The sequence below is a fragment of the Scyliorhinus canicula genome, chromosome 9, assembly GCF_902713615.1.
Source record: "Scyliorhinus canicula chromosome 9, sScyCan1.1, whole genome shotgun sequence".
In the NCBI taxonomy this organism is placed as follows: Eukaryota; Metazoa; Chordata; class Chondrichthyes; order Carcharhiniformes; family Scyliorhinidae; genus Scyliorhinus; species Scyliorhinus canicula.
In genome coordinates, this window is record NC_052154.1 from 38612369 (window position 1) to 38632702 (window position 20334).

General features: G+C 45.2%; 1 protein-coding gene across 5 annotated transcripts in view; it reads left to right on the forward strand.

Annotated features, from left to right (window-relative positions):
• The window catches only part of ap1g1 (adaptor related protein complex 1 subunit gamma 1), a 168512-nt gene that overhangs the window by 141165 nt on the left and 7013 nt on the right, over positions 1 to 20334 (forward strand). For all 5 annotated transcript variants that reach the window (XM_038806532.1, XM_038806533.1, XM_038806534.1 and 2 more), the window contains 4 exons: positions 39 to 165; positions 8714 to 8815; positions 15666 to 15826; positions 16387 to 16485. In XM_038806532.1, the coding sequence (XP_038662460.1) occupies positions 39 to 165; positions 8714 to 8815; positions 15666 to 15826; positions 16387 to 16485 (489 nt within the window). The remainder of the gene's footprint in view (positions 1 to 38; positions 166 to 8713; positions 8816 to 15665; positions 15827 to 16386; positions 16486 to 20334) is intronic.

Below are 20334 nucleotides of genomic sequence, written 5' to 3' on the forward strand. Positions count from 1 at the left end.
TATGTATAAAATATAGCTTTTGTTTTGTTCTTTTCCAGGCTAACGACTTGTTAGACTTGCTCGGAGGCAGTGATGTGACACCAGTGATTCAGACTGTACCATCCAGTAAACCAATCACAGTTGGTGGAGAGCTTCTGGATCTGTTAGGAGGGCTGGATTTATCAGGTTAGCTTGATGTAAATGTTATGATGTTGAGTGCAAGAAGGAAAATAACTTTGCACTTTGACTCTACAGACACCAGGGCTGGGTTAGATCAGATCAGTGATGGTCCCAACAATGGTCTGAAAAGACCGAGCAACCAGCTTTGGTTGTTTGGGGAAACCCCCAGCTGTATTTTGTGCCCATTTTGCAGCTAATGAGCTTCTGGGATTACTGTCCTTTTAAGGGAAGAGCTGCCAGCCAATTGGAGGGCAATGGAATGTTGCAGTGGACTTGGCCATTAGCACCAGACATAGCCCTCCGTGAGCTAGAGTGCCAGAATAGGCAATGTCCCCCATGTTTCAATTGGCAGGCCCCACATGGTGGTAAAATGCAGCAAGAAGAGGCCATTAGTTGGCCACTTCAGTGGCACATTTGGCCTCGGTGGGAGGGTGCCTTCCGCATTCCCGAATGGCAGAATGCCATGGTGACTGGCATTTGGCCTCGGTGGGAGGGTGCCTTCCGCATTCCCGAATGGCAGAATGCCATGGTGATTGACGTCTCACCCGCTGCCCTCCTTCCTGATTATTTTTCTTTGCCCTGTGTCCAGCTCCTGAAGGCCTTTTAACATTCAACCCCAGAAGACTGGTTTGAAAGGCAGCTGCAATGTTTAAGCATGAAAATCAAGTACAAAAACGCTACAGCACAGGAACAGGCCCTTGGGCCCTCCAAATCTGCTCCGATCATGATGCCTGCCTAAACTGAAACCACCTGCGCTTCTGGGGTCCATATCCCTCGGTTCCCATACTATTAAAATATTCATCAAGGTGCTTCTCAAATACCGCTATCGTATCTGCTTCTCCGGCAGTGTGTTCCAGGCACTCGCCACACTCTGTGTAAAAACTTACCTCACACATCTCCTCTAAACTTTCCCAGTTGCACCTTAAACCTATGTCCCCTAGTAGTTGACTTTTTCCACCCTTGGAAAAAGCATCTGACAATCCGTCTGTCCGTGCCACTCATAATTTTGTAAACCTGTCAGGTCACCCCTCAATCTCCGACATTCCAGTGAAAGCAATCCAAGTTTATACAACCTCTCCTCATAGTTAATACATTCTAGACCAGGTAATATCCTGGTAAACCTCTTCTGTACCCTCCCCGAAGCATCCACGTCATCCTGGTAGTGTGGCGACCACAATTGTAAGCAATATTCCAAATGTAGCCTAACCAAGGTTCTGTACATCTGCAGCAACACTTGCCAATTTTTATACTCCATTTCTTTGCCCAATGAAGGCACGTATGCCCTGTGCCACCGTAACTGCCTTATCCACCTGTGTTGCCACTTTGTGATCTGTGGACCTGTATGTCCAGATCAGTGACTTTCAATACTCCTAAGGGTTCTGCATTTTCTGTTTAATTCGCACCTGTATTGGACCTTCCAAAATGCAGTACCTCACATTTGCTCTGATTAAACTCTATTGGCCATTTCTCCGCCCAAGTCTCCAACTGATCTATATCCTGCTTTATCCTCTGACAATCCTCTTCACTATCCACAATTCCCCCAATCTTTGTCATCTGCAAACTTGCTAATCAGACCAGACACATTTTCCTCCAAAACATTTATATATACAAACAACGGTTCCAGCACTGATCCTTACGGAACATCACTAGTCACAGCCTTTTAATCAGAAAAGCACCCTTCCACTGCTGTATCCATTTTCCCAGCTCGCGTCCGATCCTGCGTGATTTCACCTTTTGTCCCCGTCTGCCATGAGGGACCTTGTCAAAGGCTTTACTGATGTCCATTTGTAAATATTCGCTGCCCTTCCTTCATCAATCAACTTCGTAACTTCCTCAAAAAACTCAATCAAGTTAGTGAGACACAACCTCCCCTTCACAAAACAATGCTGTTTATCGCTAATGAGTCCATTTGTTTCCAAATGTGAGGAAATCCTCTCCCTAAAATTATTTTTCAATACTATCCCTCCCACAGATGTATGCTCACCGGTCTATAATTTCCTGAATTATCACTCCTGCCTTTTAAAAACAAATATTTTATTGGAATTATTTTCAAACATATACAGAACAGAAACAAGCAAACAACAACGGTAAACCATACACGCTTAACGCTATTCCCTCGTACCGCCCCCTCCACCCCCTCTTTTTACATCTGCTGCCCCCCCAACCCAAACAAAACACAAATACATGTTACTGTCCCTTAAAGAAGTCAATGACCAGCCTCCACCTGGTGGGGAACCTCTCCTTCGCCCCTTTTACGGCAAACTTGATTTTCTTTTTTCTAGGTGGAGGAACTCTGCCAAGTGGGCCACCCATGCCCCCAATTTTGGCCTCCAAGTCCCACCAGCATAGCAAGGTCCACCTCTGGTTTTCAGGCAGTCAACGGCTACCACGGAAGCCTCTCTTCCCCACCTGCACTGCCGAACTCATGACACCCCAAATATAGCCACCCACTGGCTCGGCGTCACCTACACTCCCAAAATCTTCGACATTACGTTTGCAAACTGTTTCCTGGACCACCCCCCCCCCCCCCCCCCCCCGGCAACCTCGGACATGTCCAAAACACATGGACATGGACACTTCCAGCAACGACCAAGGCAACACATCCCACCTCCTAAAGTCCTCCTTTATATCCTCCACCAGCTTTGCCAGATTCAACTTGTGCAGGTGGGCCGGCTCTGTGCCACGTGTATCCCAAGGTAACAAAACAAACAAAGCTACCAACCGAAACAGCAATCTCCTTAAACCCCACCCCCGGGCGTTGATCGGGAATGCCTCACTTTTCCCCATATTGATCTTGTACCTTGAAAAAAGACTGAACTCTCGCAAGATGCTCGTAATCCTGTCTGAACTTTCAACCGGGTTTGCAATATATAACAGGTCATTAGCGTATAAAAAGACTCGGTACTCCACATCCCCCTCTCGATGCCCCGCTACCCCCTCGAAGCCCTAAGTGCCATTTCCAACGGTTCAATAGCTAGGGAAAAGTGCAAAGGGAAGAGCGGGCACCCTTCCCTTGCCTCGTTCCTGGTGCAACACAAAATACTTTGAATTGATAATATTGGTCCGTACACACGCCTTAGCAGCCCTATACAACAATCTTACACAATCGGCAAACCCCTGCCCAAACCCGAACCACCCCAGCACCTTGAACAAGTACGGCCACTCCACACAGTCAAATGCCTTTTCTGCATCCATAGATACAACCACCTCCACCTCCCAGCCTGCCGAGGGCATCATTATCATATTGGCCGATAGCTGCTGCCTCTTCATGAATCCCGCCTGGTCCTCCCCAGCATACAGTTCTCTATCCACACTTTTGCCAATAGCTTCGTATCCATATTTAACAACGATATCGGGTGTATGACCCACACTGCTCCAGACCGTGTCTAATCCACCATCTTCAAATGAGTTTCTTAATCTTTATTATTGTCCCAAGTAGGCTTACATTAACACTGCAATGAAGTTACTGTGAAAATCTCGGAGACGCCACACACCGGTGCCTGTTTGCGTACACAGGAAGAAATCAGAATGTCCAAATTACCTAACTAGTCTTTCGGGGCTTGTGGGAGGAAACCCACGCAAACACGGGGAGAACGGGCAGACCGTACACAGACTGTGGCCGGGAATCGAACCCGGGTCCCTGGTGCTGTGAAGTAACAGCGCTAACCACAATGCTACCGTTCTGCAGGTGGGGAAGCTGCATGGTGATTGGGGTCTGCTACAGTTAACCAGGAAGATGACAGGATCTTAGCAAATAAGATCAAGATGTGCGCAGATATAACATAAGTAATTTCAGCGAGTTCAATAAAAACTGGGAGTGCCACTCTGGAAACTAATCCTGATCCTTTTTAAGAAATAAACCGGTCTATTGCAGTTTTGGAATTTTAGTTCAGGATAAGAGACAGGCCATTCAAGACGGAGGTGAGGAGGAATTTCGTCACTGATGGTGATGAACCTTGTGAATTCTTACCCCAAAGGATTGTGGAAGCTCGATCATTGAGCATTTTTAGGGTGGCACAGTGGTTAACACTGCTGCCTCACAGCACCAGGGACCCGGGTAAGATTCTCACCTCTGGTGACTGTGTGGGGTTTGCACTTTCACCCCATGCCTGCGTGGGTTTCCTCCGGGTGCTCCGGAGTCCAAGGATGTGCAGGTTAGGTGGATTAGCTATGCTAAATTGGCCCTAGGTGAGGTTACATGTGTACGGTAGGGCCTAGGTAGAGAGTCAGTGCTGACACGATGGGCAGAATGGCTGCCTTCTGCACTGTGGGGATTCTAAGTTCAAGACAGAAATCAATAGATTTCTGGATGCTAAGGACATCAAAGGATATAGGGATAGTTGGAGTAGATGATCAGCCATGATCTGTTTGAATGGCGGAGCAGGGTGATGGACCAAAATAGTTGCTTCGTGCTCCTGTGTTACCAGTTAAAGGAGCCCACATTTCCACATTTATTTTTACTACCCAAGTTAAAGTCCAACAACTCACTCTGATAACCTGTAGTTCTGCTGGTGAAGACTATGCTAAAAAGTTCTGCTATGTAAAGAGTCATTTTGCAAAATTGCATTATCGCCACTTTGACACCATGGTAACTTTGAGATCTGTTTCTGAGTTACTCATTGTCACCTTGGAAATTGATCAGGATCATGTTGTTTTCTATGTACGGCCTGTACATTGGGCAACATGGTAGCACAGTGGTTAGCACAGCTAAATTGTCATTAGTGTCCAAAAAAAGGTTAGATGGAGTTATGGGGATAGGGTGGAGGTGTGGGCTTTGGTCGGGTGCTCTTTCCAAGAGCCGGTGCAGACTCGATGGGCTGAATGGCCTCCATCTGCACTGTAAATTCTATGACATTACCTGTTGTAATTGTTACGTGCTCCAGATATTTTATCCTATTTACCATGGAGAAATGCATCTTGAAAGGAAGTGGCAGTTAGACAAGCCTATATCATTATCCTAGACAGTCTCTTGGACAGGCCCTTGGGATTAAGGATGACTTTCTTCCGCCCTGGTTCAATGGGTTCTGATCGTTGATGTATCTACAGGGTCTGCCACATGCACGGCAGGTGGTGCTTGGAATATTTTGTAGATGAATTTGGAGGTTTGTGCATTCTCTGACACACTGGCTTTGTTTCTGCATATTCCTGGAGGAGTGTGTCTGTGGTTGGTGAATATCCAAATTAACCTTCTCCATTTTGGTGTCACGAGCTAGGGATTCACATATGTTGATGGGATCCAACAACATTCCGAAAGCCTCCCAGATTCTGAGTAAAATGGTAGCTTCAGGAATCTGGTGTCTGGCATACAAATGACATGCTTTGCCCAGTGGAGCTGGTTTTAAACACCTTGATATGTTGGCTTGAGCCAGGTTGCTGCTAGTGGGCCACCTTTCCTGCCATCTGTATCCACTGTTTTGAGGTGACTTTGTTTCATTCATTGGATATGGGCATCGCAGGCTGAGCCAACATATATTGCACATCCCGAATTGCCCCCCCACTGAGTGGCTTGCTAGACCATTCACTAGGACAAATAAGAGTGTTGCTGAGGATCTAGAGTCGCATATAGGCCAGGCCAGCTAAAGGACAGTAATGAATTAGAGCATCTACAGTGGTTTTGTGATCATCATTAGACTTTTAGTTCCGGATTTTTATCGAATTCAAATTTCACCATTTGCTGTGGTGGGATTTGAACCTGGCTCCCAAGAGCATTATTAGTCTAGTAACAATACCACCATGCCACTACCTCCCTTGATTTGTTCATACTAGTCTGAAGCATAAACAAACGCAGGGATCACTTGCTGTTTGGTAAACCTCACTGTCTCACAGATCCATGTCCTTGTTTGCTTCTCTCAATTTGGCTGAAGGGAGGCGTTGCTGCTTTTTGTCGTTTACATCTGCCTTCATCGAAAGGCTCCTAAGATTGCAGAAATTTGCCCACATTTTTCAGGTTGATTGTTTTGCCATAATTCTTTGACAATGGTTCAATTCCACGAGGCTGTTCTATCAGTGCAAAACTAAAACCGACTGCATGCTGGAAATCTAAAATACATAGGAACAGAAAAAAATATTCTGGTCAGGCAACGTCTATAGTTAAACGGAGTTAACATTTCAGGTCACACATTTTCGTCTGCACTGTTAAGTGTCATGCTTGGGAATTGAGAATTGTAGACTGAGAGTATGCTATCTTTTGAATCCCAATTTCAAAGTGGCAATTGAATCTGGTATGCTACCAGATAAACTACTCTTCCTTTTAATTTACAACTAAAAGGAATGACTGTAATCCTTATTTCATGGTTGTTGATAATCCTTTATTTTGAAATGTGTATAAGAAAATTAAACTGTTCAAATTGTGCTTTTTATCTGAATATTATAATAGAAAAATAATCTGAGACTGATTTTAATGCAAAGCGGTGTGAGGTTGAGAGTAAATAATTGTCAGCCACGGATCTTATTTGGGCACAGGCTTCATCATGCAGAGGTCATTCCTGAGTGAGATTTCACCAAAGTGGTGGAGAATGTCAGATGATGGGGAGATAAAAATGCCATTATCTTTTGTACATATAAAGTTCCTCAGTTTGGCAATTAAAGTCACCTTTTGCATACTAAGTTTACCACTCTTTGGACATGGTTCTGCAGTAACTGGATTAATCCTGTGTCACAATCAATAATTAACAGAGATATGTTAAGAGAAAAAGATTGATTAAAAACTGATGTAGGCCCCTTCCCTGATGAATGGGAATTCATAACAGGGAACAAGGAAATGGCTGAGGAACTAAACTCGTACTTTACTTTTGTCTTCACAAAGGAAGACATGAATAATGTACCAGAAATTCTGACAAACACAAGCTTTAGTGAGGAGCTGAAGGAAATTAGTATTAGTAAATAAATGGTTTGGGGGAAATTAATGGGATTGAAGGCGGGCAAATTTCCAGGGCCTGATAATCTTCATCCCAGAGTATTAAAGGAAGTGGCCCTAGAAATAGTAGATCCATTGGAGGTCATTTTCCAAAATTCTTTGGACTCTGGAATGGGTCCAACAGATTGAAGGGTAGCGAATGTAATCCTGCTGTTCAAAAAGGGAGGTAGAGAGAAAACAAGGAACTATAGGCCAGTGTGCCCATCGTTGGAAGTAGGGAAGTTGCTAGAGTCCATTATCAAGGATTTCATAGCACAGCATTTGGAAAACAGTGATGCAATCATACAAGATCAGCATGGATTGACGAAAGAAAAATCATGCTTGACAAATCTACTAGAATTCTTTGAAGATGTAACTAGTAGAGTTGACCGGGGAGAATCGGTGGATGTGGTTTATTTAGACTTTTATTAGGCTTTCAACAAGGCCTCACATAGCAGATTAATGTGTAAAGTTAAAGGGCATGGGATTACGGCTACTGTCTTGAGATGGATACAAAGCTGGTTAGCAGATGGGAAGCAAAAGTTGGAATAAATGGGGATTTTTCTGATGGCAGGCAGTGACTAGTTGGGTACCGCAGGGTTCTGTGCCAGGGCCCCATCTGTTCATATTGTATATTAATGATTTGGATGAGGGAACTAAATATATCCTCTCCAAATTTGCAGATGATAAAAGTTTGGTGGGAAGGTGAGCTGTGAGGAGGATGCAGAGATGCTTCAGCGGGATTTGGACATACTGAGTGAATGAGCATATGCATGGCAGCAGATATATCCCCTTAAGCAGATATATCCTTCCTTGGGTATTTCATAGAATTTACAGTGCAGAAGGAGGCCATTCGACCCATCGAGTCTGCATTGACTCTTTGAAAGAGCATCCCTACCCAAGCCCACACCTCCATCCTATCTCCATAACCCAGTAACCCCACCCAACAGTAAGGAAAATTTTGGACACTAAGGGCAATTTAGTATGGCCAATCCACCTAACCTGCACATGTTTGGACTGTGGGAGGAAACTGGAGCACCCGGAGGAAACCCACACACGCACATGGGGAGAACGTGCAGACTCCGCACAGTGACCCAAGCCGGGAATTGAACCTGGAACCTTGGAGCTGTGAAGCAATTGTGCTAACCACTATGCTATTGTGCTGCCATGTATAGAAAGCAGAACAGTACAACTCAAAATATTGCAAATGAGAGAGGTCAAAAATATAGAAAATGTTGGCAATACTCAGCAGTCCAGACTTATCTGTGGAGAGAAATTGAGTAAACGTGCTTTGAATCCCAGTCCAACTTTGGTTTGGAACCAAGATTTTAAGGATGGTTTTGGAGTGGAGGCCACTTAGCCTTAATAGTTAGTGCTAATGATGTAGGACGGGTAGCTTCATTTTTGAAAAGGACACATCCAATGATAAGTCGCTTTGAACATTTGTTTATAAAATAGTTCAAATGGGGACATTTCTGAAAATGTTAAACAAATGCAGGTTTTTTGAAATATGATATGGAATAATAGTAAGAAAAAAGTTGTTGAAGACAACAAATTCTGGAGAGAAAAAATCTATAGGAAGAATTTATGATGAGATTTGGCTATTTCATGACCACTCTTAACATTTTTGATCAACTAAATTGTGATTTTGATTTACAGGTGGAACCATGCCATTAACTGTCCAAGCACCGCAAACTTCACAGGCGCCATTTTTGTTGGATGGTTTAGCATCACAGGGAGTCTTCAATGATCTAGCTTCAGGTAAAAAAATCTTTTTGCCGTTGGAATTCCAGTGAATGGTTAAATTGATATTTTTGCTACTCTTTCCTGAAAGCATCTAGGTATACTTCTCATCAGTACTGATCATTTTTGACATTCTTACCCAAGTGATTATTTAATTTTTGTTCAGGATTTGGGCATCACTGGCAGTGCCAAATTTATTGCCCATCCAGAATTATCCTTGAGAAGATGGTGATAAGTTCCCAACATGAACCGCTCCAGTCCCGGTACTGTTGGGCAGAAAGTTGAGACTGAGGATTGGGGAAAGGTATGAGATTCCCATGTCAGCATTGTGTAACATGGAGGAATTGGAGTGGTGGTCTGCCGATGTGTCTGTTGGTGTTGAAGAAGACTTTGAGTCGCTGTGTTACATCTTGCAGTCGGTGCATACTGTAGCCGCAATATGCCAGTGATGGGGTGAATTTTAACGTCTTGAATGTTGATCCTGGTGGCTGTTTTGTCCTGGATGGTGTCAAGCATCTTAAATGTGTTCTTGATAGTTGGACATTGATAGTGAGTCTCAGCGTGTTCCTTCATAAATCAGAAACACTTTCTAACTAAGTGTACCACCTCACACTTAAAGTATTTTCATTTTAAAAATGTTAAACGTTATATTACAAATTACAACAACCCCACAAACCTCCCGATCCACCAAGTGCCCCCCCACCTCCATAAACAACGGTAACCAACTCGCCGAAATGCAAAATAAACAAACCCCAACAATTATAGAACCATCATTTGTCCTCCTTCGAACAAATTTCACATTTTCCAGGGTCAAAACCCCCCAACAGAACCCCACCCCCTTCGCCACGCTAAGGCACAAAGCGGAGAAGCTGAGCTCCACCCCAACAAGATCCACCTGTGAGCTTTGAGCGAAGCGAAGGCTAAAACATCTGCCCCTGCACCTGCCTGCAGGCTGGTCTAACACCCTAAATGTGGTTTCTAGAGGACTTTCTCCACAGGTAAACCCCCCCCCCCAAAATGGTACTGAACACCGTCCTACAAAACCTTTCCAACTTTGAGCAGGACCAAAACATATGCATGGTTCTCATGGCCCCTCCCACATCACTCGCTGACATCCTTCACCCGTTCAAATAGGTAGTTCATCCTAGATTTTGTAAGGTGTGACTATAAACTATCTTCAGCTGTAAAGCCCCAACCTCGCGCATGAAGTTGAGGCATTTACATTCGCACCACAGTCCCTCCTCCAGCGGCACCCCCAACTCATTCTCCCACTTCACCCTAATCCCCTCCGTGGACACCCCATCCTCCTTCAAAATCGTCCCGTAAATCACAGCGTCTACCTCCAACCACCCCTCGACCAGTTGACAGCACCGCCTCCAGCAATGAGGAGGCAGGTGCTATCGGGAATACTTTCCTCGCAAAGTCCCGCACCTGCATATACCTGAAACCTTTCCCCTGTGCCAGCGCAATTTTCTCACCCAGCTCCTCCAGACTCTCAAATCGCCTTTCCAGAAACATTTCCTTGATTTCCTCCCTCTCTTCGCATCCCCGGAACCTTGCGTCCATCCTCCCATGATTCCCCCTAATCGGCATCGTCCCCTGACCCAGCTCTCAACCTAAAATGCTGCCTAAACTGCTTCCAGATCTTCAACTGATCTTCAGCTCACTCAGCTAAATTGTTGGCTTTTAAAGCAGGCCAGCAGTATGGTTCGATTCCCGTACCAGCCTCCCCGGACAGACGCCGGAATGTGGCGACTAGGGGCTTTTCACAGTAACTTAATTGAAGCCTACTCGTGACAATAAGCGATTTTCATTTTCAACATGGCCACCACCACTGAACTCACCGAATACTTCCCGGCGGCCATTGGGAGCGGCGCCGTTGCCAGTGCCCGCAACCCCGAACTCCTGCAAGACACCCCTGTCCATCACGTCCTCAAACATTCACACCATCAACGGCGCCAGCTTATGCTGATTTTTTAAAATAAAATTCAACTGGGAGTCCATCTGGCTCTGCTGCCTTCCCTGCCTGCAACCTGCCAATCACCACATTCACCTCCTCCAACTTCAACAGTTCTTCCAATTCTGCCCCCTCCACATCTCCCAATCCCGTGCACTCTAGCCTACCCAGAAGCTGCCTCATTCCCTGCTCCTGCTGCAGTGGCTGCAACTTCAAGTCCCGATAGAACTCGTCAAGCACCTTATTAATCTGTTCTGGAACCACCATCTACTCCCCATCCTGCCCCGTACCCATTGCTGTCTTCATGAACCCCGCATTATTACAATTGGGGCCATATATGGGCAGCACGGTAGCACTGTGGATAGCACAATCGCTTCACAACTCCAGGGTCCCAGGTTCAATTCTGGCTTGGATCACTGTCTGTGCGGAGTCTGCACATCCTCCCCGTGTGTGCGTGGGTTTCCTCCAGGTGCTCTGGTTTCCTCCCACAGTCCAAAGATGTGCAGGTTAGGTGGATTGGCCATGATAAAATTGCCCTTGGTGTCCAAAATTGCCCTTAGTGTTGGGTGGGGTTATGGGGATAGGGTGGAGGTGTTCACCTTGTGTAGGGTGCTCTTTCCAAGAGCCGGTGCAGACACGATGGGCCGAATGGCCTCCTTCTGCACTGTAAATTCTATGATACACTTACCAGTGCCACCAGCTTCCCCCCCCCCACCAGAGTCCCGTTCACTAGACAAACTTTGCTAGTGCGGTGACCCCCGCCAGAGTCCTCCCCCTCCTCAGTAACCCGGCCCCTTGTACCCAGGCCCCACCTCCCTTAAACCAAGAAACAAAACAGAACTGCACCCATCAGGAAAAAAGAAAACCACAACCCAGAACACATGAATAAAGCCCTCTCCCTTTAACAGACAAACAAAACCCCAATCAAATCAAAAACCCTCAATAAGAAAACAAAATCCCTGTCCCCATCAACCAAGTCCAAATCCTAACTCGCATCTCCATCTCAGTCCTTCAGCCTTAACGAACGCCTCTGCTGCCTCCACCGTCTCAAAATAAAAGTCCTTTGAATCATGAGTCACTCTCGGCTTCTCTGGTTAGACCATTCCAAATCTCACTCCGCTGCTGTACAGTGCTGCCTTCACCCATCCAAAGGCCACCTGACTTCTCGCCAACTCCGCTATCAGATCTTGGTTTATGCGTATACCAATGCTTCCAAAGTCACATGAAGTCTCTGCTTCGCCCAGCTCGAAACCTTCTCCTCCACATGGTAGCTGTGAAAGCAGACAAAAACAGCCCTTGGTAGCTCAGGTGAGAATACAAGACAGATAGTACTGACAGTTTGCTTTATTGACTCTCGTTTAGTAAAGTTTTTGGTAAATGTTTTAGGCTTCTGCCTGAGCAACCAATGTGCCCTGTCCAACTCATTGGATTTGATTTGGATTTTGTTTATTGTCATGTGTACCAAGGTACAGTTAAAAGTATTTTTCTGCGAGCAGCTCAACAGATCATTAAGTACATGAAAAGAAAAGGAAATAAAAGAAAATACATAATCGGGCAACACAAGGTGCACCATGTAAATACATAGACACCGGCATCGGGTGAAGCATACAGGGATGTAGTGTTAATGAGGTTAGTCCATAAGAGGGTCGTTTAGGAGTCTGGTAACAGCGGGGAAGAAGCTGTTTTTGAGTCTGTTTGTGCGTGTTCTCAGACTTTTGTATCTCCTGCCCAATGGAAGAAGTTGGAAGAGTGAGTAAGCCGGGTGGGAGGGGTCTTTGATTATGCTGCCCGCTTTCCCCAGGCAGTGGGAGGTGTAGATGGAGTCAATGGATGGGAGGCAGGTTCGTGTGGTGGACTGGGCTGTGTTCACGATTCTCTGAAGTTTCTTACGGTCCTGGGTAAGCAGTTGCCACACCAGGCTGTGATGCAGCCAGATAGGATGCTTTCTATGGTACATCTGTAGAAGTTGGTAAGAGTTAATGTGGACATGCTGAATTTCCTTAGTTTCCTGAGGAAGTATAGGTGCTGTTGTGCTTTCTCGGTGGTTGCGTAGTAGGAGGACTCTTCCGCTTCCCCCATCAACTCCGCAAAGTACTCAGTCGACCTCTGGACGGGGGGGGGGGGGGGGGGGGGCTCCACTCACTTGGGCAGGCCCACAATTCTCAATTTTTTGCCTCCTCGACCTGTTCTCCAGGTCCTCCACCTTAGCTCTGACCCCTTTGTTGACCTCTGCCACCCATCTGCAGCTCCTCATCCATCGAGATGAACTGGACGTTGTGTTGCGACAATGCCTCCTCCACCCCCTTCAATGTCTCTCCTTGCTCCCGCACCTCAGCTAACGCCTTCATCACTGCCACCTTTACAGGGGCAATCACCTCCTTCACCCACTCTTTTTAAGCAAAGCCTTCATCTCCCCTCGGAAGCAACTCTAAATGCTTGGCCAACAGCCTTTGAAACTCCACTAACATCACCTCGGTAAGAATTACCACCAAGAGGGGAGCGGCCCCAACCAATTACCCAGCCCCGGCCATCTTACTTCCCGCAGAACTCTCAGCCGCCCCCAACGGTGGACATTTGCTCGTCCCTTTCTTTTCAACTGGGGCTTCAACATTCCTTGACTTCCTTATGAATTCCCACAACAATTCCACAAACTATCCCTGAAACTGGGTATAAAAGTCCAGAAACTCCAGCAGGAACCACCTATCGTGCAACCTCCATCTACATGCTGCCACCGGAAGTCTAACTTCTGCACCAATCTGCAAGCGTGTTAATATTGCCTTGAATTGTAACATTCATCCTCATTATTAACTATACCCCCAATTTTGTATCTGCAAACTTTGAAATTATATTTCCTGATTTGATTCCAAATTGCATGGATATGTTGGGACACCACTTCCTGTTTTATTTTTAAACCATTGAGTGGCTAAGCGTAATCCCTATTGTTTCTGTTTAGTAGTTCGCTTTCCTTCCATTCTGCTATTTGTTTCCTGACTTCACATTCTTATAATCCAGTTCGGCATCAATGACATTTTCTTTGAAATAGACCCAATTTGAAATTATAGTTGGATACTAAGAGAATAAAGCCACAAAATTCCACTGTTTTGAATAAATAGAAGAAACTTTACTAAACAAGAGTCAACAAAGCAAACCGTCAGTCCTATCTATCTTGTACTCTCTCTTGCAGACTTAACATGAGATAAATATGATAAACAGGCAAACTGTGGTCGAACATAACTGTGGTCGAACATTGGGGCAGCACGGTAGCATAGTGGTTAGCATCAATGCTTCACAGCTCCAGGGTCCCAGGTTCGGTTCCCGGCTGGGTCACTGTCTGTGCGGAGTCTGCACGTCCTCCCCGTGTGTGCGTGGGTTTCCTCCGGGTGCTCCGGTTTCCTCTCTCAGTCCAAAGATGTGCGGGTTAGGTGGATTGGCCATGCTAAATTGCCCGTAGTGTCCTAAAAAGTAAGGTTAAGGGGGAGTTGTTGGGTTACGGGTATAGGGTGGATACGTGAGTTTGAGTAGGGTGATCATTGCTCGGCACAATATCGAGGGCCGAAGGGCCTGTTCTGTGCTGTACTGTTCTAAATAACACAAGCTGCACATTAAATGGTTGCAATTTAATGCAGAGAAGTATGAAGTTATACATTTTGATAGGAAGAACAAGGATAGGTAACAAAGTAAAGGGGGCATGGGAACGGAAAAACCTGAAGATATATATACACAAAGTTGTTGAATGTGGTTGGTAAAAAGGCAGGACCATGGGCTTTATACAAAAGCTAGGTAGTTATGCTGAACATTTTATAAAACACTATTTTAGCCTTAGCTGGTGTATCGTCCAATTCCGGTGTGGAACTGTCGGAAACATAAAATATGAGAAGATTTCTGATGGTTTCAGGGCAGCACGGTAGCATAGTGGTTAGCACGATTGCTCACAGCTCCAGGGTCCCATGTTCGATTCCCGGCTTGGGTCTCTGTCTGTGCGGAGTCTACACGTTCTCCCCGTGTGTGCGTGGGTTTCCTCCGGGTGCTCCGGTTTCCTCCCACAGTCCAAAGATGTTCAGGTTAGGTGGATTGGCCATGATAAATTGCCCTTAGTGTCCAAAATTGCCCTTTGTGTTGGGTGGGGTTACTGAGTTATGGGGATAGGGTGGAGGTGTGGTGTTGGATAGGGTGCTCTTTCCAAGAGCCGATGCAGACTAGATGGACCGAATAGCCTCCTGCACTGTAAATTCTATGAAATTCTATGGATGAGGGATTCCAGTTATTTGGGGAGATTGCAGAAGCTGCAGTTCTTTTCCTTGGAGAAGAGAAGGTTGAAAGAAGATTTGAAAAAGATACACAAATCCAGAAGTGGACTGGACAATGTAGATGGGGAGTGACCTGTTTCTCCCTCACCATTGTTCCCCACCCCCCCCCACCCCCCCACTCAACTTTTGACAGCTGTTCCTAGTTGCCCTTCAACACCTGTTCACCTTTGTTCTGCCATTCACACATTCTAATCTGTATGTATCACTATCAGCACACTTGGCCTTAATCACCCTCATTTACATCCCTTTGTCTTTTGTCCGCAACTTCTTTGTCAATCTCCACCTATCACTGGCCTCCTATCCAACTTTCCCCCCCCCCCACTACAGTATAAATCTGACCCTATTTCCAGTTCTCTCCAGCTTTGACAAAGAGTCATCCAGACTGAAAACGTTCGCTCCTGTTTCTCTCCACCGATGCTGTCAGACCTACTGACATTGTCCAGTATTTTCTGTTGACGGGGAAGTTGAGCCACTCCCAAGGAAAAGTCCCATTATGAGCAATGATTATATAGATAGACCTGACATCCATGATTTAAAGGTCCAGGCCTGGAAATGTTAGGATATTGCTATGTTGTCACTAAATACAATTATTTTTATTCTACAGGCATTCCACCTGTTACAGCATACTGTAAAGGTGGTTTGAAAATAGAGTTTAACTTTGAACGTTCCAACACGAATCCGAACGTAACTGTTGTTACAATTAGTGCTACCAATTCCACAGAAGGAGACATGACTGAATTTGTATTTCAAGCTGCAGTACCAAAGGTATTTACCTGGTTTAATGTACTGTTCGACCAAGGTAATTGTTTAAGGAAATTAATTCACAGCTGCCCACTAGCTATTCAGGTAACTGAGTGGGTAATTAACCAATTGGGACAATAATTTCACAACATAAATCAGTTTGGGTCAAATAGGGTTTCCCAATGTGAAGTCTGTAACATTTGCTGGATTAATGGAAAAATGTGGTAATGATTCAGGAAATCTAAATTGACTTTTGCCCAAAAAGGCAATATTTATGGGAGTATTAAAAAAAAAAAGAATGATGGAGACTCCATGGAAAGGAAGCAATTTGAAATCTCTCAAAAGTAAATTCTAAGTGTTGCAAGCCTGCTTGACAGTGATCATGGTTATAATTAAGCAATGTTTTCAGCTTTCATACTACACTATCACAGGCTCTTGAAGAAAGAAAAGTTGCATTTTTTAAATGAGGGGTCAGGGTACTGAGATTTTGATGGTGTTGGGTGTCTGAATCAAGTCTTAATTAGATGTGAATTGTTTTGTCTGTTATGAATGCTTAAATCCACATTGCTTTTCTTAAATTCTAGACATTTCAGCTACAGCTTCTTTCTCCAAGTAATAATATAATTCCAGCACGAAATGCAGGAGCTGTTACACAGATCATTAAAGTACTTAATCCGCAGAAGGTATGTCACAGATTTCTCATGAATTTCAATTTGCGAGGTTCCTGGCAGCATTAGAGATAATCTTGGAATGCTGTCTTTCTAGGCGAGGGTCTACGCTCATTTTTACCTGAAGTCCCTTTTGTTTTAAAAAATTGTTTGAAATCAAAACATGTTTTAATTCCTTCTATGGAACATGAGCGTCGCTGGCTGGGCCAGCACTTATTTCCCGTCCCTAACTGCCCTCAATTTCAGAAGGCATTTTAGAGTCAACCACATTGCTATGGATCTGGAGTCACATGACGGTCAAACTGAGTAAGGACAGCAGATTTCCTTCCCTAAAGGGCATTAGTCAACCGGATGGGTTTTTATGACAGTCCATAACCATAAGACATGGGAGCAAAATTAGGCCACTCAACCCATTGAATCTGCTCCGCCATTCAATCATGGCTGATATGTTTCTCATCCCCATTCTCCTGCCTTTGCCCCATAACTCATCCTTTATTCATCAAGAACCTATCTATCTCTGTCTTAAAGACACTCAGTGATTTGGCCTCCACAGCCTTCTGTGGCAAAGAGTTCCACAGATTCATCACCCTCTGGCTGAAGAAATTCTTCCTTATCTCTGTTTTATAGGATTGTCCCTTTAGTCTAAGATTGTGTTCTCTGGCTCTAGGTAGGTGAGGTTAAGGGGTTATGGGGATAGGGTCAGGGAGTGGGCCTAGGTAGAGTGCCTTTTCAGAAAGTCAATGCATACTCAATGGGCCGAATGACCTCCTTCTAGACTGTAGGAATTCCATGTTTCTACCTGTTATAAAATGAATAATTTGTACATGGGAAACAAAATACAGGCATTGAATTTATGTATAATCGAAAAAGGCAAATTTAAAGTAGATTATCCTGATTTGTTGCATTCTTTCACTTTTTTAAACTATAATATTTTGTCCGTAAGGTCAACTTTGAAACAAATTTAATACACATAGAATCGAGAGCTTTTTTCTGATTATTAATTCTCATAATAGCTTCTCTTAGTCCATTCGAAATTTATAGTCTCGGCTACCTAAGCAAAATAATGGTCACAACCGTAAAATAAGTTCCTTGAATCAAAGGCATTATCTACAACCATGGTGTAGCTAAACCACTTCTGTTTTTCAGTAAAATTATTTGAAACCACAGTGCAGCATAATGATTAGGTTCTCAACACCACGAACGCACAGCTCTTCACTTGAGCCATGTTGGTATAATCCAATTGAAAAGGGCTGGGAGCTGCAAATAGGATATTAAAGAGCTGCATACAGCTCTGAAGCTGCCGGTTCCAGACCCCTGACTTGCTCTAAACTTTGAGTGATTCATGGGCCCCTATAAAAATCTGATTCTGATCCAGTTGCAGTGTATTTTTAAAATTAATTTATGGGATGTGGGGGCCGCTGGTTAGACCAGCATTTATTGCCATCCCTAGTTGCTCTTCAGAGGATGGTGGTGAGTTGCCTTCTTGAACTACTACAGTCCTTAAAGTGATGGTATACACACTGTGCTGTTGGGGAAGGAGTTCCAGGATTTTGACCCAGTGACAGTGATGGAATGGCGATATATTTCCAAGTTAGGGTGGTGAGTGACTTGGAGGGGAACCTCCAGGTGGTGGGGTTCCCAGGTATCTGCTGCTCTTGTTCTTCTAGATGGTAGTGATCATGGGTTTGGAATATGCTGTCTAAGGAACCGTGGTGTGTTACTGCAGTGCATCCTGTAGATGGTATACACGGCTACCATTGTTTGGCGGTGGTAGAGGGTTTGAATGTTTGTAGAAGGGGTAGCAATCAAGTGGGCTGCTTTGTCCTGGATGGTGTTGAGTTTCTTGAGCGTTGTTGGAGCTGTGCTTAACCAGGCAAGTGGAGAGTATTCCATTATAATAATCTTTATTATTGTCATAAGTAGGCTTACATTAACACTGCAATGAAGTTACTGTCAAAAGCCTTTAGTCGCCACACTCTGGAACCTGTTTGGGTGCACTGAAGGCGAATTCAGAATGTCCAATTTACCTAACCAGCACGTCTTTCGGGACTTGTGGAAGAAAACCCACGCAGACAGTGGGAGAACGTGCAGACTCCGCACACAAGTGACCCAAACTGCGAATCGAACCTGGGACCCTGGTGCTGTGAAGCAACAGTGCTAACCACTGTGCTACCGGGCCGCATTGCGCTTCTGACTTGTGCCTTGTAGATGGCAGACTAGTGTTGGGGGGTGGTGGTTTGGGGGGGATGGGGAATGGGGGGTGTCAGGAGGTGAGGTACTTGCCGTGGGATTCCTAGCCTTTGACCTGCCCTGGTAGACACAGTACCACAGTATTAATATCCTGTTCAGTTTCTGATCAATGGTAACCCACAGGATGTTGATTGTGGGGGCTTCAGCGATTGTAATGCCATTGAATGTCATGGGATGGTGGTCAGATCCTCTCTTGTAGGAGATGGGCGGCACAGTGGTTGGTATGCTGTCTCGCAACTCCAGGGTCCCGGGTTCAATTCCAGCCTCGGGTGTCTGTGTGGAGTGCGCACTTTCTCCCCATGTCTGTGTGGGTTTCCTCCGGGTGCTCCGGTTTCCTCCCACAGTCCAAAGATGTGCCGAATAGGTGGATTGGCCATGCTAAATTGCCCCTTGGTGTCCAAACGGTTAGGTGGGGTTACTCGATTACGGGGATAGGATGGAGACGTGGGCTTAAGTAGGGTGCTCTTTCCAAGGACAGGTGCAGACTTGATGGGCCGAATGGCCTTCTGCACTGTAAATTCTATGATAAGGTGGTCATTGTCTTGCACTTGTATGGTACAAATGTAACTTGCCACTTGTCAGCCCAAGCCTGGATGGATATTATCCATGTCTTGCTGCAAATGTACATGGACTGCTTCATTATCTGAGGAGTCGCAAGCAGTGTTGAACATTGTGCAGTCATCCGCAAACATCCCCACTTCTGACCTTATGATGGAAGGGAGGTCATTGATGAAGCATCTGAAGCTGGTTGGGCCTAGGACACTACCCTGAGGAACTCCTGCAGTGATGTCCTGGAGTTGAGATGTTTGACCTCCAACCACCACAACCATCTACCTTTGTGTTAGGTATGACTCAAACCGGCGGCGAGTTTTTCCCAGTGACTCCAGTTTAGCTCGGGCTCCTTGATGCCATACTCTGTCAAATGCTGCCTTGATGTCAAGGGCAGTCACTCTCACCTTGCCTCTAGCTTTCAGTTCTTTTGGCCGTGTTTGAACCAAGGCTGTAATGAGGTCGGAGCTAAGTGACCCTGGCAGAACTCAAACTGAGCGTTTATGAGCAGGTTATTGTTAAGTGCCACTTGACAGCACTGTTGATGACTCCTTCCATCGGTAATTGGCTCAGTGAACTAACAAGTCATGCTCTTATGATATGAAGAATTTGGACTTCAATTAAGATAAAGAAAAGAACATAGCAGTCAACATGGTTTCAAAGCTTGGTTTCAGGGCAGCACGGTGGCATAGTGGTTAGCACTGTTCCTTCACAGCTCCAGGGTCCCAGGTTCGATTCCCGGCTTGAATCACTGTCTATGTGGAGTCTGCACGTTCTCCCCGTGTCTGCGTGGGTTTCCTCTGGTGCTCCGGTTTCCTCCCATGGTCCAAAGATGTGTGGGTTAGGTGGATAGGCCATGATAAAACAAATCCTCCCCACTGGAAAAGAAAAGTCTGCCATTCGCAGAGTAGGAGATGGAATTTGGGGGCTTTATCTAGAGGGATTGAATACAAAAGCAATTACATTAGCTCCAAAGAGAATTAGGTTTATCTGGGATACTGTGTGCAGCCTTCCTACAAAAAGGATCTATTGGTCTTGGAGAACTACAATGAATATTTACCAGGA